Here is a 26,043-nt window from a genome sequence, read left to right on the forward strand (position 1 = left end):
CTGTCACTCTTGCGAAAATTAGGAATCAATAAATACTAGTCTATTAGTCATGAAGAAATGCAGAATTCATAGCTATACGGCAGCAAAGCTGGATCCTATAATAATGCTGCATTCCGAGGCGAGTTGACATTCTCATCGAGTCAGCCTATCAAAACAGTAATATATCTAGTTGGCGACCGTCGTATCTAGCGAAATAACTCTTACTATTGCTGTCTGCAAGATGACGGAATTAGCATTATGGAAAACAGCAAGAAATACACTCGCTTCTCACAAGTCATAGCAGGCGATACAGCAATAGTTACCCGACGTGTCTTCAGCTTATGCGCTACAGTAGCTGACGTGGAATGAGATCATTTCATCGACATGCTTGATGAAGATCACAGCACGCGCATCAGTGCCGATCATTATTGACCTAAGAAGGGGTCGAAGCCTTGAAGGGCGTATCCGGCCTTGTCTTTCAGCGCGAAGTAGAAAACTGATAAATAATTCCATTAATGATAATTGGGAATATGATAGCCTTGTATGGTACACATGGCGCGCTTCCTCCAAAAATAGTTTGAAGTTGTAAGGCACCTCAGGCACGCTAGCGAAAGCCTAGGTAAACTCAGGCCTAACAGATAGATAGTCCCTGGCTACTCGGCTAAAGTCTACCCTCTACGTTATCCAAGGTTCATAGCTGAGTATTCCAAGTGTTGTATCCATACCTTGTTCAACCGATCTTTGGAAGTGTGCCTGGAGATCCAAGAATGATAACTGCTTGGGAACCGTGTCAGTGGCACTTTGGTCCTCCGAGCGTTAGTTGAACCCCCCCCCTAGCATGCTAGCATGGGGTGGCTGGGCGCCTTTTTCCAAAACACGGCTCAAGGATCGAGGATCATAGGGCGCTTGTCAATGACCCACGAGCAGCCACCAAGTCTGACCAGAAAGAGCCTAGGGTATTGCGGGGCCCAGCTTCAATAGGATTAGCGTCGTTTCAAGATGAAGGTTTGAGCTCTTGAACAACGGAATGCGCTGGTGGGGACATCGCAGAGATCATTTTGATTGGCCTTGGACGCAGACTATGTCTATGTGTTCCCTTGGAGAGCCCAGGGGGGGGTTGTTTTTATCAGCACTTGGATTTGAATCAATGTCTCATGCGTCCCAGACTTAATGCTACGATAGGGTACAGCTTACCAAATGGATTGTAGTACTTTGTATCGCTTGCTCCTTCAAAGTTCAAATAAATTAATAATATTGTATGGAGAACTTACCTCAATCCTCATGACCTTTTAGGAGCCTCTATCTATGGAGTATGTGGTAGGACTACCTTACAGGTCTGTCTGACTTTGTTCTCGCTGTTATCTTGCCTTTGCGCGTTGTGCAATGGTTCAAATGTCAGATCTATACAAATCGTCTGATCAATGATCTCAATCTTCTTCGCTGCGCTGTTATTGAAGTAGACGTCTTCAGGGAAATGAGAGAATTTTAGGAATTATTCAGGATTGATTCCTTCAGGTCCTTCCGATTGAAGTAGAGTGCATCTACGTAGTACCGCTGGGGCGCATTGCGGAGAAACCCAGGTACCCATCCTCGGTTGACGACACAAGCGCTCAAGGAGGTTTAATACCATGGAGTGGTACCATGTCAAGTGGACTACTGCTGTGACAATTGTCCTTCTTCCTCCTGTTATCTAACCTGTCTTATTCCTTCCTCTCTTTCTCTTCTTTCTTCCCCTATCTTTTAGGCCTCCGTATTAGAGTTGGAAAATCCACTGGATAGTAGACAAGGAGCTGCTGGTCCAGCTTGGCAGCCTACGTGACTGTTCCATTTGAACAAAGCCAAATTGTCATTCGCTCTTCAATTTGAAGATAGGAATTTACTTGCTTTCATCGAATTGCTTCGGCTCTTACTCTGATCTCAAAGGTAAGTGCTCAGAGGATCTTGCAAAATGTTCTGAAAGCCCCTTCTTCTTCCCTGGCGCCTCTCGCTCGTCACTTCTGAACGCTTATTTAATTGGTGTTGGTAGATCGCTGGTCCCCTACTCCACCAGATAACGAAACGCAATCGCGCCTCCCTCCACGAGTAGCACCTGTTTATTTGTGACTAGCCAGCCATTTGCAGCTTATTATTGCCAACTCTCTCCTCTGGAATAAAAAATACTCTACAGGAGCTACTTGTGAAGTCTCGTGGAACTTGGGCTTGTCCACCCTATTCCTCCTTATCGCAATTTCCCCACACGATTGGTTACTCTTGCAACATTGTTGTTCTTCACTTATCTGACCGACCCCTGTTGATCTGCGGCCTGCGCTCGAGAGTCACTAGAAGCGGATGCGGTGGGGAATGGTATACTCACGGACTTTATAGCTTCTGTTGTGCTGGTATCTGCAATGCTTATAGCATTCTAGTATCATCCCGCGCGATCTACCGAGTCTAGAAACGATAAAAATGTCTACAAAGGATCCTTTTGCTTTCTTGGAAAAAGAGCCCAAGCCGGTCGCCATCAAGAAGCCTCATTGGAGAGAGAAACTATTTTCGAAGGAGAAAGAGAAGGAGAAGAACGTCAAGCGGTCCACGACTGACCAACAAATTGAAGCCTTTCTCTCTCCGGTTCGTTCAAAATCTGTATCGCATGCTACACATTCAGCCAATGGAACGGCTCGAGGGCCTCAAAAGCCCCGCCTGGACGTCTCACATCGATGGCCTTCAGCTCAAGATGTTCTGAACGCTTCTTCTCCAATTTCTAATCCTGCTTCCGCAACCGAGATCTACCCTCCGACGAGCTTTCCCTCCCCTCCGCGGAAGACCCGTGCGCGAAAGGGCCTCAAGGTTCGATTCTCCGATAAAGATCCAGAGGTGATAGGGGAGGGTGGTGACGAGACTGAGACTCCTACGATGGAAATATCGTTGAACCGCGGGCGTCGGACTGAGTATGATTCGAGGGGCCCTCAACTCCAGGTCGACACTTCCTTCGGAGCCACGGATGGTGTATCGCAGGCGAGAACACCTCAACGGAAGGACACAAGCGAAGGAATGAACACAGCGGACTGGAAGCCATTACTCATTCAGAGCCCCCAAGACTCTGAATTCCTGCTGACATTGAACCTTGGTGGTGCCGGTTCTCGCCTTTCATTCCGAGCATCACCTGAGTCCAACTCGTTTGCTCAGCGTGTCCGGGCGAAGATGCAAGCTGAGGAGGGTCTTGCTCTGCAGCATGGTTATCACGACTATCCCTCCTCGCCAGAAGAGGATGGATCACGCACTGAGAAGAAATCCGCCGCAGTCTCACCCGAGAGCCCCAAGTCGCTGTATGAAACACCGCCTATTTCGGAGACTGAGCCTCATCTCCCGGCGTTGACCCTTCGAAGTCCCGCGATCTCAAGCACACACAAGCAGGGAGGAACGAGTCCTATTGAACTGAACCTACCTGCTGCTCTCACCTCTGGCCCTGAACTACGGAGTCTTTCGCCTCCCAAGCCGCAGTCGATTCCTCGGGACCCTGTACAAAATCGTCCAGTCAGCCGAGACGAGCGCGACGCAACTCACGGGGCACAGTTACCGAAAGCTTCCCTACGATCCCTAGCCAACCAAGTAGGTGATGCTGCCTTCACGGATCTCAAGGCGTACGTGGCACAGTATTCTCCTTTAATACGCGCTGCAGCAGAGAGTGTGAAGCCTTCGATGGAAATTCCTCTAGCTGAGTGGGTAAGGGCAGCGGTATGGTGGTTCCTGCGTGGGAAGAAGAAGCTTGAAGCTTACGCCCGATCTCGCTCTTCCGGTTCTGGGGGAAGGACATCCCAGGGGAGCTCCCTGGTCAACGCCAAACAAGCAGTGGTGGACCTTGGCAAAGCCTTGTGGATCAGTGAGAACATCGTACCACAGCACAGTGAACTGTCTCGATATGGTACTAGGGGGATTGATGCACTTCTTGCTGTGGCAAGCACGACTGGTAATAAACGTCTGGAAGATTGTCTCTCCCTGCACCAAGCGATTATGAGTCACTTGCGCTCTCTGGCGATGTCAATCAAGAGAAACAATATTCTTTCTGAACTTGCTGCTGAAGGCGATGCGGCTGTCCAAGCTGACACGAATGTGTGGGTGAGGTACCCGGTTTTCGCCCCTGACGTCTCCGCAGTACTGTCTGGAGCAGCAACAAGGTCTGTCTTGGTGGACAACTCCGGAAAGGGTCCAAGCACTGTTCAGATGATGCCGCTCGGTGATACGAGCCGCCATTTCAGCTATGGAAGTATGTTTGTGGAGGCTTGCATCAGTTCAAAGGAAGACGACTCGCAGGAGCAACTTTCAATACCATGTGCTTTGTCTATACTACGTGACCGCGGAGACTGGTACGTATTTGCAGCAATTACAAGCCAAAGTGAATTGGTCAATGTCATGATCCAGTCGGACAGAAAGAAAGGGCCAACCTGGGATGACGTGGAATGGCATGTCAAGTCGCATTCCATGCGGGTTAGACTGCCGCGTGGCTTCGAGTTAGATGTCTCGTTTCAAGATGACGATTTCAAGAATCTCTGGAACATTGTCCAATATACGCTAAAAACTGAGGCAAGCCTTCAGCCGGAAGCTGGCGAAACCGTCATCTTCGAATACACGTTAAAGAACTTCCAGTATATGGACTCGGGGACTCCCAAGGCTTTTCCTGCGGAATCTGTGGAGCGCTGTCGGCTACGGTTATTTGAGCGTTCAGCAACGGTTACCGAAGGCACGGGCTCTCGGAGCGCTCATCGAGGCTTTCGGCTGGCAGTACTTACCAGTCCCAAGGTGAAGACATTGAGCAGTGTCCGCCATACTATTGGGCATGGTGCTCCGATTATTTTCGGACTGCTCAGAGGAGAAGATGGAGCCCCCGCGCTCATGCTTAAGGTGAAAGAAGACGGACGAAGTCGGTCCATGGTGATGACGTTCCAAGAAGCCGAGGGCCGGAACACCATGCATGCCCTGCTCTTGGGGATGACCACGAATGAACGGGAATTCAAGATACCAGATATACCTTTACGAGCCTACAGTATCGAGCAACCCGCGGACAAGTTCAATGGCCAGCCCGTCAAGGCTCATCTTGAGTTTCCCGCCGGTAACGTGTCAGTGATTGACCAAGAACGTGCTTATGTGGACCATGGGTACGGCCCTACCATCTTATCCGAGCACTTGCGAGCTTTTATCGCAACGGAGTGGGGTTCTGTAACAGATCGCCTGAATTTAGGTATGCGCAAGTCGTGCCAACGATGCTAGAGATCCACTGACTTTCCTTCTAGGTCCTGGTGAACTAAAATTAGGTTTGGACGTCAACAACAGGACGAGTCTCAGTTTATATAGACCAGCGCAACAGGACTTGACAGTCTCAATAGCCGAAAATCTGGTGCCTGCAGAGGTGCCAGACAAAATAGCCAACTTCATGCAGATTGCCATGGTTAAGCCCATGGTTCGACGGTTTGAATTTGCGTCTCTGAAAGGTATGCCCTCTGATAGTCCTCTAGGCACAGCAATGTGCTAATTCTTTCTAGATCTTCATACTTTCCAAGCAGCTGTAACGGGGTTCAACGTCTTATTTGACAGGTATGTACTTCTACGCCATCGACCAGGTAGCCACCTGCCCGTGCTCACTACAGATATTAGCATTGCTTCCTCGTTTATGATCTCCCGGCGCAGAATGGTAGTCCCGATCTACAAAAAGTGGGAAGCGAGTCTGGCTCGCATTCAAATCGTTCAACAAGAGAAAGTCGTACAGCTGGTCGCTTTCTTGGCCGATTTCAACCATGGACGATGCATGAACTTTGTACTCAAGGGCACGGATACGCTCGAAAGTTTTGGAAGATCGGGCAAATTCTGTATTAGGCTTGTTGACGCCAAGTTTGCGCTCCCGAAAACCGAAGATGATCCCGCTTCGGACTTTGTTTGTTTGGATATGCTAGAGTATCCCAGTGAACATGACGATATAACGATTGCCTTTGACTCCGAAGCTGGTATGCTCTCATGTGTATCAGAGTCGCGTTCGACGCTAACAATATCAATAGATCGTTCAGCTTTCCAAGCTGCAGTACCGGGAACAGTCCGTGAGCCATCAAAGATAGGCTCCCTTCGGCGGTGATCCGGTTTGGTCGATTACTCATGGGTTACGAAGTCTTTCGCCATATGTACATTATTGAGTCGACGTACCAGTTGCCATTATCGCGATATACCCCTTTTTCCATCTATTATCGGCCGGTTCATTCGTTCTCTTATCTGGCTATCACGCAATACAGATCCACAGCCAGCCCGCTTTGACATCACGTGCGGGTCCTGCTGTGGGGTTCGCTGACAGTTGGCCATTTGACTCCCCCGCTGCGCGACGGGACGGTCTTCTTTTCTGTCTTCACAATATGCTGTAATTAAGAAACATCACAATGCCTCATTCCAATCAAGCAATTGGCGCTTCTACGCGCTCCCTACACGCGGATGATGAGCTTAATGTAGTTACTGACGTTGCTCCCCCGCTGCATGTCTCTACGACCTTCCGATACTCCGACAATCCGGACGAACTGGTACCCCTCACAGATCTCAGCGGCGTACGTCACAACAGTTTGATTAATCCTTTCCGTGCAAATTTGGTCTTGTTTTGACATTGTCAATTCGTACTCTAGTATGATCAAGAAAGGACTAGTCATGTCTATTCACGGCTCTCCGCACCCAATCCGACCCGTTTCGAAGTCATTTTATCGTCGCTCCTCAACGGCGAAGCGATCAGCTATTCCTCGGGACTATCCGCCCTGAATGCCGCGCTTGTTTTGCTGAATCCTCGGCGAATTGCCATCGGTAATGGCTACCATGGGTGCCACGGTGTGATCGAAATGTTCAGCCGCCTGACCGGACTCCAGAAGCTAGATCTCAACTGCCCCGCCGAGCAGTTGGAGGCCGGGGACGTTATCCTCTTGGAGACGCCCGTAAACCCGCACGGAACTGCTTTCAACATCGCCGCATACGCGGACAAGGCCCATTCCAGAGGCGCGTACCTGGTTGTCGACAGCACATTCGCACCGCCAGGCCTACAAGACCCCTTCATCTGGGGTGCCGATCTGGTCATGCATTCCGGGTCCAAATACTTTGGCGGGCACAGTGACGTGCTCTGCGGTGTCCTTGCAACGCAACGCAAGGATTGGGCGAAAAAACTCTTCCAGGATCGATTATTCTTGGGCAGCGTGATGGGTAACATGGAGAGTTGGCTCGGTGTCCGCAGTCTGCGCACCCTCGAGGTTCGCGTCCAGCGCCAGAGCTCGAACGCGGCGAACTTGGTCTCGTGGTTGGACAAGGCATTGCACGCGCAGAATCCGGTACCGGGTAGCGATGAAGCTGTCACGCAGGCTGCTCTCGAACAAGTCTTCCACGCGAGTCTCCAGAAAGAGGATGAGGAGTGGCTACTGAAACAGATGCCCAATGGCTTCGGGCCTGTTTTCTCCATCACCATGAAGGAGGAGGATTATGCGCGGAAGCTCCCTAGCAAGCTTTCGTTCTTCCAGCACGCTACCAGTCTTGGAGGGGTAGAGACGTTGATCGAGTGGCGGACAATGAGCGACGCGACGATAGATCGTCGATTGCTTCGGATCAGTGTAGGGTTGGAGAACTGGGAGGATCTCAAGAGCGATCTTATGAGTGCTTTCAGGGCGCTTACTGAGACCAAATAAATACATTGTAGCTAATTCATATATATAATGACCCAAGGATCGGACTTCTAATCACATCACATCTTGTAGCAGCGACTGGAATAGTTGCCTCCACATCTTTCTGATCCGTGTATTTTTGTCTATAAGCCTTTGGCGGCCCCGCTGTGCTCTCTTAGACCTCGTAGATACTTGTGATGCAGAGGTGTGGAGTCGCGATAAGAGTTACCCCGCACCAATTCCATCTCTAATCTTCATCACTCTGCAAGCCATAACCGCAAAATAGAGCGAAAGAGCATCAAGCTGTTTCCCATTTGACGTCTTTGCCGACAATCCCAGCGAGCATTTACCTGCCATCTCACCCGCCACCTTAAACGAATTACCTTAGCAACACAGCACAACCCTCCGAGGATGACCGCCCAAGAAACACAACCAGCCTTCCAGATCCACTACTTCTCCAGCGCGTCATCCTACACAAATAAAGCAACCGAGACGCTCCCCGCTCCTCTCCCACTGTCCAGGCTCTTTGATGTCCTGGAGGAACGATACCCCGGTATCAGGGACAAGGTGCTGGTTAGCTGTGGGGTGAGTCTGGGAGAGGAGTATGTGGATGTTGAGGCCGACGGTGAGGTAGTGATTGGGGCTGGAGACGAGGTCGCGATTATTCCGCCTGTTAGTTCGGGGTGACGTGTTGTCTCATTTACTTGGGATTGAGTGGGAGGCTGTGATGTCTAGATACCCTAGAGTGGTTTCGAGTGGGTTTGTGCTTGAATGCAGAAGAGGTATATCTTTGGTCTCTGGTTATTGGTAATGATGCTGATATATATGTAACAGGCAGATACTTCAAATATTAGCGCTAGGAAGCCATGCAACGGAAACTCTAAGTCAAGAACAGAAAGAACAGAAAAGACACATCAATCATATTAGCCATTATTTCCAACCCGGTCATACCGCTGTTTTTGTCCTTGTCAAGAACGCCTTTAACCTCATCGCGAAGCAAGAGGCTTTCATCCTTCCAGCTTMTCACCACCAGTCGCCTTCTTCTGCCGCCAGAGACAGACGCAGCAGACCGCCGAAAAGAAGAACAGAATACTACAGCATCGATTCCGTCAGCTGGATCTTTCGAGAAAGAGGGCAGGGGCATAAAAGGAAGAAACTCACCACAAAGCAATGCTCAACCCCCAGATCGACTTCGCCTCCAGACAGACGCCCCTAGACGCCGCAATCCAGTTCTTGTAATCGACATTGCCGCTCAGATGGTCCAGATAGTTATCCAGACTCGTGGCAAAGGCATACGCAGACGATCCATCACTCGTCAGATCCCCGATCACATCGCACTCGAGGTACGAGAGTGGCTTCCCGATGATAACCGCGACGACGATGACGGCGACAAGCGCCAGTGCGTCCATGATGGCGCTCGCGAGGAACGGGAGGATGTCATCTATGAAGAGGATGAAGGAGATGACGCAGTAGATGACGGCTATGCAGGTCTAAGCAACCTCTGTTAGCTCTGTGAGATGAGGGATGTGGGTAGAGGGCTAACGTACCACGGTGATTGTGCCGATGAAGATGCTCGGCGGCGTTGCGTTCTTGGAGACGATCTCGGCGATGAAGTTGGCAGTTAGGCCTATGATGGTGATGAGGGAGCAGGCCTGGACGATCCGGGCGATTTGGAAGGTTGCACCTAGTGCGCCGTATTTTCCCATTTTGATTGTGTAAGATTGAACAAACGTTATATGTCTATGGTGTCGAAGGAGTGTGGTATGTGACTGTTATAGTAGATATCTGTTGAAATGGAGAACACGACCAGTCGCGGAAGGAATGTATAATATAGAACCCAAATGAAATATGAAAATCCAAAGGAATGTAGATTATATCTCTGAAGAAATGATACGATGCAACAAGTAAAGACAAAGAACTGATCTGATATCCTCATCCACCCACGGCAGGCAATAACCCTTTTATAACAACGCTGCCCTCCCCGAAACAAAGCATCCTCAACCTCAAAGACTCAACAAACGATCACCATGAATAAATTTAGCATCTCCAAGAATCTAGACCCAGCCCCATTGTCCCAGACGGGCGGTTTCCCATGCGCGCGAGGCGTCAAAAGCGTCGATCCGTACAAGCGCCCGGAGCACTACTCGTCGACGTTGGACGCCATCATCGTCCCGATCTAGACCACGGACTGAGATATATGAAATAAGTGGCGGTGCGCGAAACCCCATTATGACTCTAGCCTTTCAGCCCTAGATTTGGGACCCAGAGTCGACGGGAGGATGGGGACAGGATGTACACGCTCTGTTCTCCACCCCGGCGCTTGGAGAGAGGGCATTGTCTTCCGCCGGGCGAATCTCAGCCAACAGCCCGGTGAGCTTAATTCAACCTGACACAGCGACAAGGGGAGCGGTTCCTGAGGCTCTTGGGAGATCTATTGTGAGAGAGAAATGAAAATGTCTCGTTTCATGGCTTGACTCTGCATTGTCTAGAAGCCAATCACAGCGATGTTTTGGGGGAGCTTGATTGAGCTCTTTCATGGCGAGGGGTAGTATCTATTTTTGTTGTCTAAAACTGCGACAGGGCATAAACAAAGGAAGGAAATGTAATAGAAGAAGCAAAAAGAACTGAACGGAGCATAACGAAACACGAAGACGCTGGCCTTTCTCCCTGTCGATTCGCCCGATCTTCTCAAGCCGGGAAATGGTCCCGAGCACTGTTTGGCTAGAACTGGGGCCCTTTAGTATGCTGATACCTACTACGACAGGTGCATGACTTAAATTCCTAAGCAGAACTTTCTAAGTGAATCTGCGGTAGAGCACTGCTACACCCCGGCCCGACTTTGACTGATAGAATGACTGAAAGGGCGGTGCATTGATGGACGTCTGATAAAATGGCATAACAATTTCGACGGCGATTAACAGTGCGCGAAGTTGATGATGCATCACTAAGAAAGCACACTCCTCGTCCATATCATCAAGCTTGATGTTTCACTTCCGGTCCTTGCCAGCGATTTGATGGCTCAGCGTCGCTAGGCTCATTGCTCYGGTGAGAGCGTGCAAAGATCGTATGACTGCAGAAGGGAATGATCGTATCCCTATCTCATGTGATCCAGATTCGATGTCAGTCTGTTGAGCAGGTTCAGTGGCTTCTAATGGATGGACAGAGGAGTCCTTTGTAGGAAGATATGTCTCTCTGGTTGCAAGGGTGAATACATGGTCGACGAGTTCAGTCTCAACCGTCAAGTGACAGAAATGCTTAGGATATTGGATATTGCGCTGGTATTTGCTTTCTGTGCTGTTTATTCCTTCAGCACATATCCTAAGCGTTCAGCTGGTAGCAAAGTCCAGGCCGAGGAGCCTTGAATCCAAGCTATATATACAAAAGAATAGTCCAAAATGGATCAAAGCTAGCACACTGTCAATGGAGCCTGAATCCTCCACTAGTTCTCCTCTGGAAGAATCCATCTGGATCATACTTAATTCTGGTTTGCAATGCCTGCTCCCTGGTGCGAATACGACCCCAATAGTCCTGTCGGAAGTACGCATCGTTCATGAAAAGTGGTCGGTAAACATCAGGCAAGAGTCCCTTGTCAATGTTGTCGCTGATAATGTTATCAAAGCCGTTATAGAGATTCTGATTGGCAGCATCAATCTTAGAGTCGTCTGCCGCAAAACCATAGGAGAAGTCTAGCTCAATGATAATATAGTCTTGATCTGTGGGAAAGTCGAGAAGATCCTTCCGGGCTGTTAGCGCATTTTCTAGATGCTACGAATGCTGTTGGGACTTACTCCTCCTCTAGCCTTGGCTTTGCTAGTGATACTTCGAGGCATTGGCTGGAATGCAATGGACCCGAGCATGTTGGGCACTTCAAGTACAGTGTTCGTCACATTAAACCAGTGGTCGTAGTATGTTTGCATGACCTCTGCGCCGACGGTCTTGTTCGGCAGAGGAGTAGTCTCAGTAGCAATAGTATACCGTTGGCCACTGCAAGTAAAGTCAGTAGCCGACACGAGTACTAGGAAGATCAACTTACTGGAGAATGAAGATATCGTTGTTTTTAAGCTGTTTCAATATGAGATAGGCTACTCCTGATGACTGACGGCAGGGTTACTAACCAAGTCATAGTAGCTGTCCCAGGTTCTAGTAGTATCGGTCGGTCCGATTGCCGTAAAATTTGTAAAAACACCCTCTGGTGGCTCAGGTCCATCATAGAAGAGGAACATGATCCAGGTGTGGATCAACAAGCCATGCTCACAAGTCACAATGATAGCGGCCTTGTCATCGGGATAATGCTCGGTGAAATCACGAAGAGCGCTCAAGACTTGAGGCGTCTTATCGGGTGTAAAGACATAGTTTCCACCCCATACCTGTGCTATTTAGATTATCTCATATAAATAAGACTGGACACGGTTTACCTTATGGTCTTGAGGATGCGTCTGGAGAGTGTATGCAGTAACAATGCCAAAGTTGTTACCGCCTCCCTTAAGAGCCGCGAAGAGATCTACCCTCAGGTCAGTTTGGTAGCGAATCGTGCATTCCGCTCTGCTTACCAGTATTTTCCTTCGCGTTGGCATTGACCACGGTTCCATTGGCAAGAACCACTTCAAAGCTGACTACATTGTTGGCTGCCCAGCCATACTGCGAACTCAGAAAGCTCAACCCGCCTAGCTGAATCAGTGAAATGTCAACCATCGCAAGGGGCTGCAACTTGCCTCCGAGCATATATCCTCCGACGCCCACGCCACCAAGACGTCCACCGACGAGTGCCCGACCAGTACCATCGAGGCCTTTCTGAGCATCTTCCCACGAAAGTCCAGGACCGACGATAGCAGTCTGGTCTTCGGGATTGTAGATGACATGATCAAGATTCTTGGTCGAGATGAGCAGGCCATCTTGAATGCTGGCGAAGCCATTGTTGGGCATATGCCCGCCTGACTTCACGGCGAAGAGGTCGTCAAAATTGTGCAGTTGCTTCACAATCGCCGACATCTCCAGAGCGCTCGAAGGAGCGACAATACATGTCGGCTTCAGGTCTCCACAGGCAGCAGACCAATATTTCGTCAGGTCCTTGGAGTAGTCGAGACTCAGCGGCTGTTCAATCTCTATGCCCTCTTGCTTGATCACCGAGCAGATATCTGCAGCCGCAAGGCGAGCAAGAGCCACCGCGGATATTGCTACAGCTGTGCGCCATGGCTGACTTAGAGTCATGATGGCGGATTGTAGGCTTAAAACAACTTATAGAACACCAATCCAGAGTCTCTGGGGAAAGCATCATGGCAAACAATGCACAATGATTCATGTATTTATACATATTAATTGACAAAGGGGCGTGGAAAGGGGCTCGGTCTTGGAAAGCAAAGGGAACTTCTATTCTAAAAAAGGCAATGGAAGACTCGCCGTCCATCCATTTTCAGAAAGCAATGCGAGAACCCACGGGGTGACCGGATAGACAAATGAATATCCTCGGCAACAAAGCAGGGTTGACATCTTTGAAGGCTCTAGTGTTGGACTTTTCTTGATCTAGTCCTTCTACACGTGAAGGAACAAATCTCCCCCATTATAGAGGTCTCGCAATCAGAAGGCGAGCGCGTTATGTCTGCAAGAAGACATTGCAGAATATCCAATCAATATGTCAGCGGATGCGACATAACGGAGAACGTCAATCCCACGTTAGTTGATGCTTGCACCTTATCCGCACGGAGTATTAGGAGGATGCTGGAATCTAGCTTCGTGATCAACAGGGCACAGCTTCAGTTGGGTCACAATGACTTGAGTGGTCGAATCACGTATTGATTTAGCCGAAGACCGGCCATGGTGAGGACAGAGCCATGCAAGAACAGATGGAGTATCCCCGAAGGTTGCCAAGACAGCCATACTGATCATCAAGCGGTTGATCACTCCGAAAACAGTTCTCTGCATCGCGGCATAACAAACTAGTTCATTGCAGGCTTCCGAAGGTCCGCCATTGATCACTGGGATGGCAGACTTGCATTACGCTGGACTGCACAACCTATCTGGTAATGGAAGCTTGCTTTGATGGGTCACCGTCCTTGATGTATCCCTGTCGTATTAACGAGTGAACTATTGCTTAATATGTGGCCTACCCCATCGGATGGCTTAAGCGAGGCCGTGTGGAGAATTACAGTAGCTTTCGGCCCAACGTTGAACTTTCTCTCGACTCACGAGTCACGACCCGTTGCCCAAAACGGGGAAATCGCGGGGAATTTGCATCCGTGGCAGGCCCGGCGCAGATGACGCGGTGCCGTTGGATCGATAGATAATAGTAGCTAGTACTAAGAAAACGCCATAAGAACATAGCGATAGACAGTTCGGTTAGGCCGTAGGGGAAATGATTGGCAAGCATCTTAGAGCCTTGGCCATCATTTCCCTGTTTTGCGACGGACTGCATACCCTTTGTGCCGTGACACAAAATTGAGAATTTGAATATTGAGACAACGAAGTCGTCCCGTGGGATGGTGACATTTGCATGGCCAGCCTAGGATCGAGCCTTTCATCGAAGTCCCTTGCCTAAAATCGCGCTGCTGGTCTTCAGTGAGCATCATACACTACCATACTGTCCCTATTGGATGCGGTCCCATTGGAAAAAGTATGACGCCTTGGACCATTGTATAGCAGAAGACCAGATGGGTGTAAGGAGGAGCCTCGTAGGTCGGGCAGGGTTGAACCTCTGGGAGGACCACGGATTTCTTTGTAAATTATTTGATAAAAATAGAAATCCGAGCAGAATCGGCAGCGAAGATACTCCGTCCAATATGCGAGAACGAAGTGCATCAACTGGGAAATGATGAAGTATTGGCTGGGAGCCTGGGACCATACTCCGACCGCCAGGGCGGTGAGCTCATAAATGCCGGCAAAATGCAACAAGTTTTCGACGGCAAGCAAATGATGGCCCGACACTTCTTGAATCTCCAGGGGAGATTTCGGTTGTACTATGTCTTGATTCCTGGAGATGTCTTTGTTGGTGCAAAAGACGTACATTTCCCGTGGGGTCATCGGGGCGAGCCATCTGCTGAAGCGAAACCTCTTAACTGGTCGCTTGGGGCGCATACCAAATTGTCCATGCCTCGCTCGACGGACGCTGACTACGAATGTTAAAGTGAGTACTAACTGAGAATACGTCATTTGCTTGCTCTGATAGAATTTCTGATAGACTTCCTCCGCTGGGCAGGATACGCAACAGACTACCTCCATCGAGGATATCCTTTTAAAAACAGAGTTCGAGGAGAACAAAGACATTCGGAACTATCTGCGCAAATGGCAGGAGACGCACCCGAACATCTTGGACCCGGTCCGAGGACCCGGGACGGCGAGCACATTAGATCCCTCGGCTCCTTGGGTGGGAAACATGCTCAACGACAGCAAGGAGGCGTTTGATGCTGGTAGTGATGTGGTACGCGAGGCAGACGAGGAGAGCTTGGAATTTCACAATATCGGGGACGAAGGAGAGGGAGTAGATGAATTCCTCCAGCCAGGGGACTTGGTGGCTCTTTCTACGTGAGTAATGCCTAGTTTCTCCTTCTCTAGTGCTTGGACTCACTAACTCTTGCTTCTCTCGAAGTGTTGACGGCATTTTGAGCTTTGCAATCTACGTCCGATCGGTTCACAAGCAGCAACAGTTCTATACAGAGCGAGGGAAATGGCGAATTGCTCACAGCAAAGATCTGGACTATGTTGTGAAGGGATTCGCTCCTCCAGAATTGGTCGCTCCCCTTCTGCCACATTTTCCGGACACGATGGCTCAACTGAGCTTTGAAATGCAGTCAGCCATTGAAGGTGGAGTGCCGAGACCTGTTGGTGCCGCTCTCTTGCAAAGGATCAGTGACTTTGAAGCAAAGATCCAAGATGTCTACCGAGACAATGCGCATCTCCTTGATAACATGCATGAAATTGTCGCAGACGAGGAAGAGAAGCTAGAATACACCCTGGAAGAACTGGCATGTAAAGCCTTGGGCATAGAGGAGGAGGTCTTGGACGATGCTATCTTATTCGCTGTGCATCAGGCTATCCGCCGGAACTCGTTTATTATTGAGAATGATCGAAGTTCGCTGTTCACAAATCATTACCTGGTGCAACCGAAACGAGTTGCCAGACTCCTCGACACTGTCACCAAATGGGTACATGAACATCAAGAATACCTCGTCCGGTCTGCGACAGGCAGGGTAATAGGAGACGAGAAGTCCAATATCAAGGACCATCCTCTGCAACAGTTCCTGCAAAAAGCCCAGCGTCTCATACGGGTGAGCAGGAAAGTGCGGTCGCCGACGATCATGGCGAGCGTTGGTCCGACGGCACACCGGTTCGCACCTGGACAGGATGGAAAGCCCATGGTGTATCGCGAAATGCTCACCGAGAAGTTCAATGACACCGATCGAATGATCATAGAATATCTGTTGCTATGGTGCATACCTCCTAGGAGAATGAACTCCGGACCATTGAGGTCGGCTGGTTCCCACATCATGCGCGCTACTGGAATGTATACCACTCTCGAGCTGAACGCAGCGACCGTCAAGCTCTTCTTACAGGAATTAGGGGTGTTATCTCCGTGGGAAAATTTGCGATTACTAGACCAAAGTTTAGCTCTTCCCGGACACGGTGTCTCGCGCAGGTCAGATGCTATGTGGGAGGATGTCAAGCAAGTGTGCGAGAAGCTCAAATCGGAAGGGCTATCAGATAGAATGCAGAGCCTGCGGACTGACTTCGGTAATCTGCCAGTCTACTGCGTGGACAATCCTGACGCGCAAGAGATCGATGATGGAGTGTCTTTGGAGCCTATTCCAAGCTCGAATGACACTTTCTGGATACACGTCCACATTGCCAATCCCTCCGCATTTGTCGAGCCTGACAGCTCAATCATGGATTACGCTGCCGCGCGTAATCAGACCTTATACGTTCCGGAGCGCACATACCCGATGCTGCCCAGCTCATTGACTCAGAGCCATTTCAGTTTGGCTCCTGGTCGCCCTACGCTCACATTCAGTGCCAAGATGAATTTGCAGGGTGAAGTCCTGGAAACGAAAATCGCCAATGGCATTGTCAGAAACGTAATCTATATCACGCACGACAAACTGCGTGGTCTTTTTGAACCAACCACTGGATCGTCGGATACCCTGACAGTGGGGGGCACTATTACGCAGCCGCACTCTCGGGAAGAGTTGCAGAGCTCGCTAGCACCAGAAGACGAGCGCGCTTTCCATACCTTGCGTAAACTGATGCTGGCATTTCGTGAATACCGGCTCAAAAACGGGGCCATGGAGTGGCCGTCGCCTGCGGATAATTCTGTCTCTGTCTTCGCAGGGACGGCGCCCATGAAACCCTACAACATGGATATCAGCACAGGCCGGTACTACTTGGGCGATCCAATCATCCAGTTGCGCTCGCAGGACATCGACCCCCACGAAGTACCGGACCTCACAAAGCGAAATCTCATCTCGACCTTGATGAATTTCGCTTGTTGGATCTCTGGGAAATGGTGCGCAGAGCGCAACATCCCAGCAGTCTACGACGGAACATGCTATCACCCCGAATACCCGAGACTAACGAACGAAAACATGGCTGAATACGGAGGAGAAGGATGGCTGCACCTCACAGCCCCCAAGGGTATCTCCTCATCGACCCCCATCCCACATATTCCCCTCGGCCTGGACGCCTACATCAAATCCACAAGCCCACTTCGGCGATACATTGATCTCCTCGCACACTACCAGATCGAAGCCGCGCTGCGCTTCGAGTACGAACACGGGCGTCCACTAGACGCCATCAAGGATGCCTCTGTTCTCCCTTTCTCCAAGGACTATATCGACAAGTATATCTCCAGATCACGCTGGAAACGCAACCGCATCAGGGACTGCGACTCCGCCTCCAAGCAATTCTGGTCGTGCCTGCTCCTCTTCCGCGCATTCTACTTTGCTGAATGCGCATTACCCGAGACGTTCTCATGCCTCCTCCACAAGCCATACAGCTCTACGTCCATGGCAGGCACGGAGTTCGGCCAAGGATACGCTGGCGTCATCACGTCTTTAGGAGTCCGCTGCCAGATTCTTACGCACAACGTACCGGATGCCAACATCCTCAGTGTTGTTGAAGCTAAGATTACCTCGGTTGATCTGGCTCGCATGCTGGTCGTCATGGAGGCCACGCGAGTGGTCAAGCATTTTGAGCGGGTTGGTGAGTGGCGTTAGCGCTTCACGTCTTCCTCGAAGTCGGAGAGTTGAAGGAAACTGTATTTTAGAAAATTTCTTTTGTGGATACCTCGCCTCTTTCGGGCGACGCAAGGAGTCAGGCTTGTGTACAATTATAGAACTGTGGTTTATATTCATCATATAGCGACCTTGAAGAATATAGAGAGCTCCCGAAGCTCTTCACCAAGAATATCTGCTACGTCTGAGTGCTTTGCATATCTACAATAACCCAGTAATCTTGCTAGGACCTTATGGCATTGAGTTATGCGGGTCTGTATGTACAGGCTTCTAGAGAACTATATATGCACAAATTGGCAGTCGAAGTGACTGTATACATACACCAGTACCTAAGCAGAGTACGTACTACCAATATCACCCCACCTGATCTTCGAAAAAGTCACCGCCGTATTGGGATAGTTGGCCTGTATGAAAGCAGGATCACCCTCGGTGCTACTGCACGGCCCGGCATCGCCACTATCAAGCCAATGCATCCACAGTGTTGGATCATCCCAGATACTGAACACAGGCACCATGCCCCGACCCAGCGCCTCGCCCATACGCTGCAACCCACCCAGCGCCTCAAACGTGCTCGCCCACGAGCAAAATGCCTCCGTCATCGCGACGGCCGTATTCTGGATGACCTTGCCGTCCTGTACGTACAGCCGGCGGATCTCGGTCAGCGTGCTTGTCGCAGTGTTGTCGGCCGTCACGAACTGCGTGACGACGGTTATCGGCTTGCCGGTGTCCACAGTGAGACCATAGCCGTAGTAATCCTTTGCGCCAAGCTCGTAGGGGTTGTAGGTGCAGCCGTATCCGTCGCAGATGGAGGTGCATTCGGCGCCGGTGCACGCGTACAGCCCGGCTGTGTTGCACGGGTGCGGGGAGAAGAGTGTGGCGCGGGCGTTGGCCTCCCAGAGGTCCATCTCCTGGCAGCAGGCGCCTGCGCCGGCGGTGTTGGCCTCGCCGTTGATCCAGGGGCCGGGGTTGAAGCACTGCGCGTCGCAGTAGCCTGTGCCGTAGGCTGCGCCGGCGGGATTGAGGGCGCTGCGGCCGCCGGAGGCGTCCATCTCGGAGAGGTAGAGGGCGCCGTTCATGCCGCAGGGGAGCTTGGAGGCGTCGACATCGAAGGCGATTTCTTGGTTGAGGAGCTGCAGCTTGCTGTAGTTGATGCCGTCCTCGGCTAGGAGGTACACGCGCGGCCTCAGGGTCGTTATCTGGCCGTTTTGCTCCTGGTACTGGCGGAGCGTCATGGCGTCGCCCGTGGTCTGCACGCCGAAGCTGCTGTAGTCGGTGATGCCTTCGACCACGCAATTCTGGCTGCAGGTCACCTTGTCCGGGCAGAGGGACGGGTCAAGGCCGCTGCTGGTTGTGCAGGATGTCTGCGTTCCACTTTGGTGTATCCAGTGTGCGCCGATGTCGAGCACTACTGAGGTGCTTTGTGCAACGCAGCCACTCTGAGAACTGCATCTGTATGTTGTGAGCTGCGGGTGGTTCTCAGCGACGGAACCGATCTGCTGCGCAGTCACAAGGGGAAGGAGTACCAGCGCGGTGGCTGCAAGTGTTCGGGACATTGTTGCAATTGCATCAACCAAGGGTGACGAAGTCAGTCAGTGGACAAATCTTTGTCTGCTCATAGGTACAGCTCTGAACTTATACATTGGCGCTTTGAGGGGACGTATCACACCAGAAGGGTAGGTAGGACCCACGGTTTATTCTTTTGGCATATCCCACTGAGTCCGGAATGTGCCTGGCCATACTGCTGCGGGACAGAGATCCGAAATATGAAGATATTGCATCATTGCATGCTACTCCCGTTATTTCAAGCGATCGCATCCAGTATTGAGACCAGCATAAAGGTCACACCCTGGAACGATGCGAAAGAGGTCATTCTCATCGATTAGAGGAGGATTTGCTGAAGCGGACTTTCTGTTATCCTTTGGGAGAAAGGATCTTGGGAACGAGCGGAGTATGGAACGAGCCGATTTGCAAGACAAGAGGTTTGACATGAGAAACATTATGTCTGATGAATAGCCTGGCTTCGAAGACTATCTCAAGATTGCAAAACCCTTACCCGACTCAGCAGGCGCCAGACTTCCTTTCCGTCATTATAGCATCATGATGGTGTGTATAATTTCAGCTTACTCGGAACGATCGCAGTCAGTCCGACCTTGGACATGGGTGAATTTACATATTTGTCGAGCAGCTTATTATACAGGAGTAGACGTACGATCTCGTGATTACAATCCAAAGACCTCCTTGACGAGTGTCTTCTTGTTTACTGCACGCATCCACAGTTAGTTTGTCGAGTACCAAATGAGGAGGTCAAAATCACTCACCCTTTCCCATGGCATTTCTCGGAATTGGCCCGTCGAGGACCTTCATCTCTTGGGGCAGCTTGTAGCTCGCTAGCCGGTCTTTAAGGGCGCGCCGCATGTCCATAGGACCCCAGGGCTTGCCGTTGCGACCTGTCTTAGCTGCTACTTCGGAGTCCAGAACGACTACCGCAGCGACCTTTTGACCCCATTGCTCGGATGGAAGACCAACAACGGCGGCTTCGGCAACTTGAGGGCTGATCGAACAAGTTAGTCTTAATGTACGGGTGAGTGGAATAGGTGAGCTTACAGTGAGAGTAACTCTCTCTCAACCTCCAACGCGCTGACTTTCTCCCCACCCGTTTTGATGATATCGACGCTCAGTCGACCTTGAATGAAATACATTGGACCTCTGGCCCATTCGCCGCTGGTCCCCTTGCCGGCGCTCGGGACTACTCGGCGGGTAGCAACATCGCCTGTTTTGAACCACTTGTCTTTCCCATCTTCGCTATCCACGAAGGCCTCCTTTGTGGCCTTCTCATTAGCCCAGTATTCGCGGAAGATCGTCGGCCCACGAAGTTGAATTTCACCTTCCCGCTCACGGCCGTTGGCATCGAGCTCCTCCCCAGGCTTGATGACTTCGTTCGTCTCGGTGTCGACCAGCCTAGCCTCCACAGACGGCAGCGGCCAGCCGACACTTCCATCCACGCGGTCTGCGAAGTCGAGTCCGCAGCTGATGGCCATACCGACCTCAGTCATGCCAAAGCGCTCAAGGAGGACGTTTCCATTGCTGAGATCCTGCCAGGCTTGCTTGGTCGGTGTCGGGAGAGCGGCGGAGCCAGAGATGTTCAAGCGGAGATTCTCGGGGGAGATGCCCTTCTTCGCAGCTTCCTGAATTTCGGGACGTAGGCTGGGAAAGCTCGAGAGCAGTCGATTGTAGATTGTCGGCACAGCTGTAAGGAATGTAATCTTACTCTTAGTGGTGCTGTTTGGTAAAAATGGCGCTGCAAGCCTGTTCCACACGGCGTCTGTATTGAACGGAAACATGAATTCAATAGAAGACCCGGCAAGTATAGGTGTTACAATCGCATTGACAGTCCCATGGATGTGATGCAGCGGAAGAAGATGAAGCAATCGATCTTCAGGTGTATATTTCCACGCCTCTAATAGCGAAGAAGCTTGTGCGGTGAGTGCTGATTGTGGAATGAGCACGCCTTTCTAATTGACAGTCAGTCTAGAAGTTCTTCCAGCCCATCAGGTTTTAAACGGAAGGTAACGCAAAGGCCAATGCCTACCGGCCGGTTCGTAGTCCCAGACGTATAAAGCATCATCCCCCCAAGCGATCTCTCCCCGTCGAGATTCTCCAAACAGACAGGATGCGAGCTCGTCGCACCCACCTGGATCTTCTCCTTGATATCTAATACGGGCTCTGTATTCAACCCAGCCTTGACCAGATCGTGCGCCTTATCCGCATACTTCTGAGTAGCGACCAACACCTTGGCCTGGGAGTTGTCGAGGATATACTTCAGTTCACCGGCAGGAAACGCAGGAGAAAGAGGGAGAGCAATGGCATTGCTCGCAAGGATAGAGAGGAGTGTTACTGCAGGTCAGGATCAGCCAATGAGCCAAGGTACGGGTCATTCACCCAGGACACATGTGTAAGATCCGCCGGGGACAGAGTAGAGAAACAGTACCTACGTAATCGTAGCTATTCTCCGCAAGGAATGCAACCCTTTCCCCCGATATCGAATCCTTCCTTCCCCCGACAGACGCTAGCAGGCGTTCTTTCGCCTGCAGCACGTCCGCAACCAAGTTACCATACGTGAAAGATCGCGAAGATGCGCTATGAACGACGGCGAGGCTGGAGGAGTCATGGTCTTTGAGCGCACGGAAGAGAGGGAGATTCGGTAATGTTGACAAGGAACGAAGCGAAGCTGGCGTTGTCGCGTTCCGAAGACAGCTATTAAAGGACTTGCGAGCAAATGCTGCTCCGACGGCCCGAAAGGACGGAGAGCCCCGAGAAAGCAATAACACCAGATTGCGTCCTTGCATGGCGGATTTTATCCTCAAGAGTGCCTCATGTACCTCCTCCTCCTCTTGCGGTATCAAACGACGTGTGGGTAATTGCGAGATCTGAATGCTCAAGACCAATTGCTGCGCGGTGGATTGATGTCATAAACGGAGGTGCTCCGGAGCTCTGCGGTTTGGCTCTAAACTGTCATTTTACCAGTTAGCATACATAACTCCAGGAACGACAATGCAGGCAAATGGAAGAGAAGTTCATACATTGGGCAAGGTTCAATTCCTGCAAAATCGACTCGAGGAATTAGTATAACCGTGAAGCAGATGATTCCATCCGAAATCCACCTCAATGGACATTGCGGCGCAAACCGCTGTCCCCAGACGCTAACCCCAAAACAGCATCTCGGCATCACAGGCCCAGACCGGAGCAGACCATACAATTTACAACCCCAAACAAGACCAATATCTTCTGCAAGAGACACCTCTCTAACAGCCATCTTCACCTTTCAAAGTCCCGAACAAGGATTACCCGTCAATGCTCCCCCTCCGCAGCCGACCAGGCCTGCTCCCCCGCCGCCTCTTCTCCCCGCTCAGAAGCACATTTCCATCCAGAATGTCATCCACCTCCACGACACCGATGGAAGATACGATCCGCGAAAAAGTACGCAGCATATTGACGCAAGCCCCKCTTTCCTTGAAGATAAACCGCTAACCCAACGCTCTACATAGATAACGGCCGCCTTCTCCCCCTCAACCCTCGTAATCCGCAATGACTCGCACCTGCACGCGCACCACGCCCCGATGCAAGGCGTAACGTCGAAAGAGACGCATTTCCAGTACGTCTGCGACGGCACCCTAATATATTGTCAGGAAAGAAGGGAGGGATGGGGGTGAGCTAATACGTGTGTGTACAGTGTCACGATCACATCCTCTGCTTTCCAGTCGAAGATGCAGCCTGCACGGCATCGGATGGTCTACGCTCTACTTAAGGATGAGATAAGTCGGGAGGGGGGAATCCATGCTTTGCAGTTGCGGACGAGGACGCCGGAGGAGGAGGAGCGGGAGAAGGCTAGACAGTCCCAGGCTTAGGGCAGTAATATGCCATGGCCATGTTAATGCCGGCTGACTGTCTGATTATGTGAGGTCTGGTGTCTATTACAGATGTCGTGGGTTGGAAATAGACCCAATTTGGTGACTGGGTAAGGTTCTCTGTACATATCTACACTTTCGTAATGAATTAGAGTTCGATTATTACATAGATTCTAGGACCAATGGCAGTAAAAACGAGGAGAAAAAAATCTATTATGTACATGTACGACAGCATCATGCGTATCCTAGTCAAGAGCAGCGACGGACCATAAGTCGCATATCATCGGACACGAAGCAGATATACACGACCCAGAGATACAAAAAGCGCAAGGGAGGGAGCCAAGGTGATATGGAGAAGGAAGTCGCAAGCTGCCGTGCTTTTCAAAACAAGGAGACAAGTATCAGACAGGATTAAAACAGAGGAGAACGCGACTGAGTGGTATAAGAAAGTACACTAGGAAATCTCGGAGGGGGGGAAATGAACGGTCTTTGTGCAGCTCGCATGGATGAGTGAAGCGGAAACAGGCATCGGATTATGATGCCACGCCGAAATTATCGACTATTCGCTTCCGCATTGCATGGACCACGTAAGGCGAAAGGATAGTGCAGAGGACGAGATAAGGGAATATCGAGAAGCCTGATGTAGCGACGCAGATTTCCGAGCGCGGAGTAGATCATAAGCAGCCGACAAACGTATTCTGCAAGCCGTTTGGTGCAAGCATCTTTCAAGGACGGCCATTTTACTTCTTGTTGGCCTGGGTGACACCAACAGCAACACCGACAACGATGGCAATGATCAGAACTAGGGTAACGGAAGTCAGCTTGATGCTTTCACAGAGAGGACAAGGATGCTACGTACTGACGATGAGCAGCGCATACCACTTCCACTTTCTGGCATTGCGTGCGCTCTTGATGGCGTGATCAATCTGGGTGTTCGCATTCTGGACATTGTCGACAACATCTTCAGCGCCTTGGTTGATCTGCTCAACAGCAGCATCTTGTTGATGCACCAGCTCTGCAACCTCCTGGTACAAACGGCCCAGCTCGATCATATCCTGTTCGATCTTTCGGATAGCGGCGGACCGCTCCAAAGCAGCTTGTCTGGCGTCATTGGCCTGTCTCGTTCTGCTACCGGTAACCTTTCAGAAGCAAATCAGCACCTGTCGCAGATATTTGGAATAAGCGATCCTCTCATACCTGGAAGCTCTGCTCTTGGCCCATCAGAACATTGTCAACACCCTGTTCGATCTCCTCGGGAGAAGCCTCTGGGTTTGCGATCTCGTATCGTCGGCGCACCTGCTCGCGCAACCGCTTCTGGAAATCCGACTGGGCCCTCTGGTACTGCTCAATCTCCCGACGCAAGTTCCGGCTGGTTACATCGATCTGAGTCTGAACACGGGTGTCTCCAGAGCCAGGTGTCTGCTTGACCTTTTTCAGGAGGTCCCGGAGGTAACGGAAACCGTTGTTGATCTCGTCTTCGATGTAATCGAGTGTCTGACGGGAGGCCTGATCTTCCTTTCCGGTACTGGAGTCGAGCAAAGCGTTCTGGGCGGCGGCGAGCTGGCTCTCCCTCTTGGATCGCAGGTCGGCAATACCATCGTTGATTTCTTTGCATTTGTTCAGCAATGCGGTCGGGCCAGATGGCTGCTGCTGCTGGCCGCCGTAACCACCCATAGCGGACATTTCTGTAGGAGGCAGCGTGCATTAGAGACATACGCCTGACCTGAGGCTATGGGGAGTCCTACCATAGCTACCATTACCCTGCTCCAAGTTGTTGGCTTGCTGGTAGGGGGACTGGCCGTAGCCTTGTTGTTGCCCGCCGTAAGCATTGTTCTGCTGCTGGCCACCATAAGGGTTGTACTGGCCATAGCCACCCTGAGAGTTGGTGTTGTACTTTCATACGGCGAAGAAGTCAGAATAAGATTTTTGTGCTTGGGGAATTGCAAGGCAAAGGGGTAGCTTCAGAACATACACTCATGATGTAATTATGTCAGAATTTTATTATACGCAAACACAAGAGTTGAACAAATAAGCTCCTATTCCTCTTTTGAAACCCGATATGGGTTGTATTATGATCCGGTCTCTGTTCTTCGTCTCCTCTGGTGCAAGGGCGACTGCGGTTCTGGAATTCAGGAGGTTGTCCAAATGCGCGTAGGACAAGAGCTTAACCCGAATTCGCCGACTGTCACTAAAGCAGCGTACAGTAACGGAGTGACGAGGAAGAATTAAAGAATGGAAAACGAGTATAACAAAAGAGAAGTGGGAGGGCTGAATATGTCGAAGGCAAAAAAGAATGAACGATTGAGGAAAGGGACGAAATGACAGACACGCGGCTGAGGCGGACAGTCGCAGGCGGAAAGGCAAGCAGAAGCGCTCTGTCAAATGCGCTAAGGGTTGGCTCTGAATTCCTTCGGAGCTGACAGTAGGCAAAGTTCTGGACCCGCAGGACGGCAATAATATTAAGAGAAGAAAAGTGATGACGATCAGGCGCTTATGGGTCCTACAGGAGCTCGATCAACAACTATTCATAGAAAAACAGACATGAATGGTGGTTGTTAAGGATGTTACTTCTACTACTGTCCTTGTTCGCTTACCCCTCGTTCTTGAATATTGTTTGTGCGAATGTGGCTGATGCTGGAAGCTAGCTTCGTGGCAACTACTTTTGATTTGTTTTGAAATTTATTGATGGTGATGAATGATAATAATAATCATACAGGGGCTGCTGGATGATGCACAGACCAGAGCGGGTTATCGTCAAGTCCCCTTTTCTCCCTGGCTCACGTTTCGAGAGACCAA

General features: G+C 50.7%; 10 protein-coding genes across 10 annotated transcripts; 5 read left to right on the forward strand and 5 right to left on the reverse strand.

Annotated features, from left to right (window-relative positions):
• Positions 1 to 2,424: 2,424 nt before the first annotated feature.
• On the forward strand, positions 2,425 to 6,079 carry Asppvi_010655 (uncharacterized protein; the record flags this gene model as incomplete). The annotated part of the gene is made up of 5 exons (XM_043306494.1): positions 2,425 to 5,194; positions 5,247 to 5,444; positions 5,496 to 5,547; positions 5,608 to 5,954; positions 6,006 to 6,079. 5 exons carry the CDS (start codon positions 2,425 to 2,427, stop codon positions 6,077 to 6,079), a joined length of 3,441 nt encoding a protein of 1,146 aa, XP_043162429.1.
• Positions 6,080 to 6,374: 295 nt separating this feature from the next.
• On the forward strand, positions 6,375 to 7,649 carry Asppvi_010656 (cystathionine gamma-synthase; the record flags this gene model as incomplete). The annotated part of the gene is made up of 2 exons (XM_043306495.1): positions 6,375 to 6,536; positions 6,612 to 7,649. The coding sequence occupies 2 exons, from the start codon at positions 6,375 to 6,377 to the stop codon at positions 7,647 to 7,649; spliced, it is 1,200 nt and encodes a 399-aa protein (XP_043162430.1).
• Positions 7,650 to 8,036: 387 nt separating this feature from the next.
• Asppvi_010657 (MoaD/ThiS family protein) lies at positions 8,037 to 8,312 on the forward strand (the record flags this gene model as incomplete). The annotated part of the gene is made up of 1 exon (XM_043306496.1): positions 8,037 to 8,312. The coding sequence occupies one exon, from the start codon at positions 8,037 to 8,039 to the stop codon at positions 8,310 to 8,312; it is 276 nt and encodes a 91-aa protein (XP_043162431.1).
• Positions 8,313 to 8,632: 320 nt separating this feature from the next.
• Positions 8,633 to 9,331, reverse strand: Asppvi_010658 (uncharacterized protein; the record flags this gene model as incomplete). Its single annotated transcript, XM_043306497.1, has 3 exons — positions 8,633 to 8,717; positions 8,787 to 9,115; positions 9,173 to 9,331. 3 exons carry the CDS (start codon positions 9,329 to 9,331, stop codon positions 8,633 to 8,635), a joined length of 573 nt encoding a protein of 190 aa, XP_043162432.1.
• Positions 9,332 to 11,042: 1,711 nt separating this feature from the next.
• Positions 11,043 to 12,833, reverse strand: Asppvi_010659 (FAD-binding oxidoreductase; the record flags this gene model as incomplete). The annotated part of the gene is made up of 6 exons (XM_043306498.1): positions 11,043 to 11,360; positions 11,414 to 11,609; positions 11,659 to 11,687; positions 11,741 to 11,992; positions 12,041 to 12,126; positions 12,176 to 12,833. 6 exons carry the CDS (start codon positions 12,831 to 12,833, stop codon positions 11,043 to 11,045), a joined length of 1,539 nt encoding a protein of 512 aa, XP_043162433.1.
• A 1,762-nt stretch (positions 12,834 to 14,595) lies between these two features.
• Positions 14,596 to 17,824, forward strand: Asppvi_010660 (exoribonuclease II; the record flags this gene model as incomplete). The annotated part of the gene is made up of 3 exons (XM_043306499.1): positions 14,596 to 14,742; positions 14,797 to 15,140; positions 15,205 to 17,824. The coding sequence occupies 3 exons, from the start codon at positions 14,596 to 14,598 to the stop codon at positions 17,822 to 17,824; spliced, it is 3,111 nt and encodes a 1,036-aa protein (XP_043162434.1).
• Positions 17,825 to 18,171: 347 nt separating this feature from the next.
• Positions 18,172 to 19,395, reverse strand: Asppvi_010661 (glycoside hydrolase family 7 protein; the record flags this gene model as incomplete). The annotated part of the gene is made up of 1 exon (XM_043306500.1): positions 18,172 to 19,395. The coding sequence occupies one exon, from the start codon at positions 19,393 to 19,395 to the stop codon at positions 18,172 to 18,174; it is 1,224 nt and encodes a 407-aa protein (XP_043162435.1).
• A 666-nt stretch (positions 19,396 to 20,061) lies between these two features.
• Asppvi_010662 (acyl-CoA synthetase) lies at positions 20,062 to 22,188 on the reverse strand (the record flags this gene model as incomplete). The annotated part of the gene is made up of 5 exons (XM_043306501.1): positions 20,062 to 20,102; positions 20,161 to 20,393; positions 20,447 to 21,354; positions 21,432 to 21,736; positions 21,831 to 22,188. 5 exons carry the CDS (start codon positions 22,186 to 22,188, stop codon positions 20,062 to 20,064), a joined length of 1,845 nt encoding a protein of 614 aa, XP_043162436.1.
• A 583-nt stretch (positions 22,189 to 22,771) lies between these two features.
• Positions 22,772 to 23,247, forward strand: Asppvi_010663 (BolA family protein; the record flags this gene model as incomplete). Its single annotated transcript, XM_043306502.1, has 3 exons — positions 22,772 to 22,819; positions 22,888 to 22,994; positions 23,073 to 23,247. The coding sequence occupies 3 exons, from the start codon at positions 22,772 to 22,774 to the stop codon at positions 23,245 to 23,247; spliced, it is 330 nt and encodes a 109-aa protein (XP_043162437.1).
• A 740-nt stretch (positions 23,248 to 23,987) lies between these two features.
• Asppvi_010664 (syntaxin) lies at positions 23,988 to 25,225 on the reverse strand (the record flags this gene model as incomplete). The annotated part of the gene is made up of 5 exons (XM_043306503.1): positions 23,988 to 24,049; positions 24,107 to 24,386; positions 24,445 to 24,932; positions 24,993 to 25,140; positions 25,220 to 25,225. 5 exons carry the CDS (start codon positions 25,223 to 25,225, stop codon positions 23,988 to 23,990), a joined length of 984 nt encoding a protein of 327 aa, XP_043162438.1.
• Between the last annotated feature and the right edge of the window lie 818 nt (positions 25,226 to 26,043).

The sequence above is a fragment of the Aspergillus pseudoviridinutans genome, assembly GCF_018340605.1.
Source record: "Aspergillus pseudoviridinutans IFM 55266 DNA, scaffold_8, whole genome shotgun sequence".
NCBI lineage: Eukaryota > Fungi > Ascomycota > Eurotiomycetes > Eurotiales > Aspergillaceae > Aspergillus > Aspergillus pseudoviridinutans.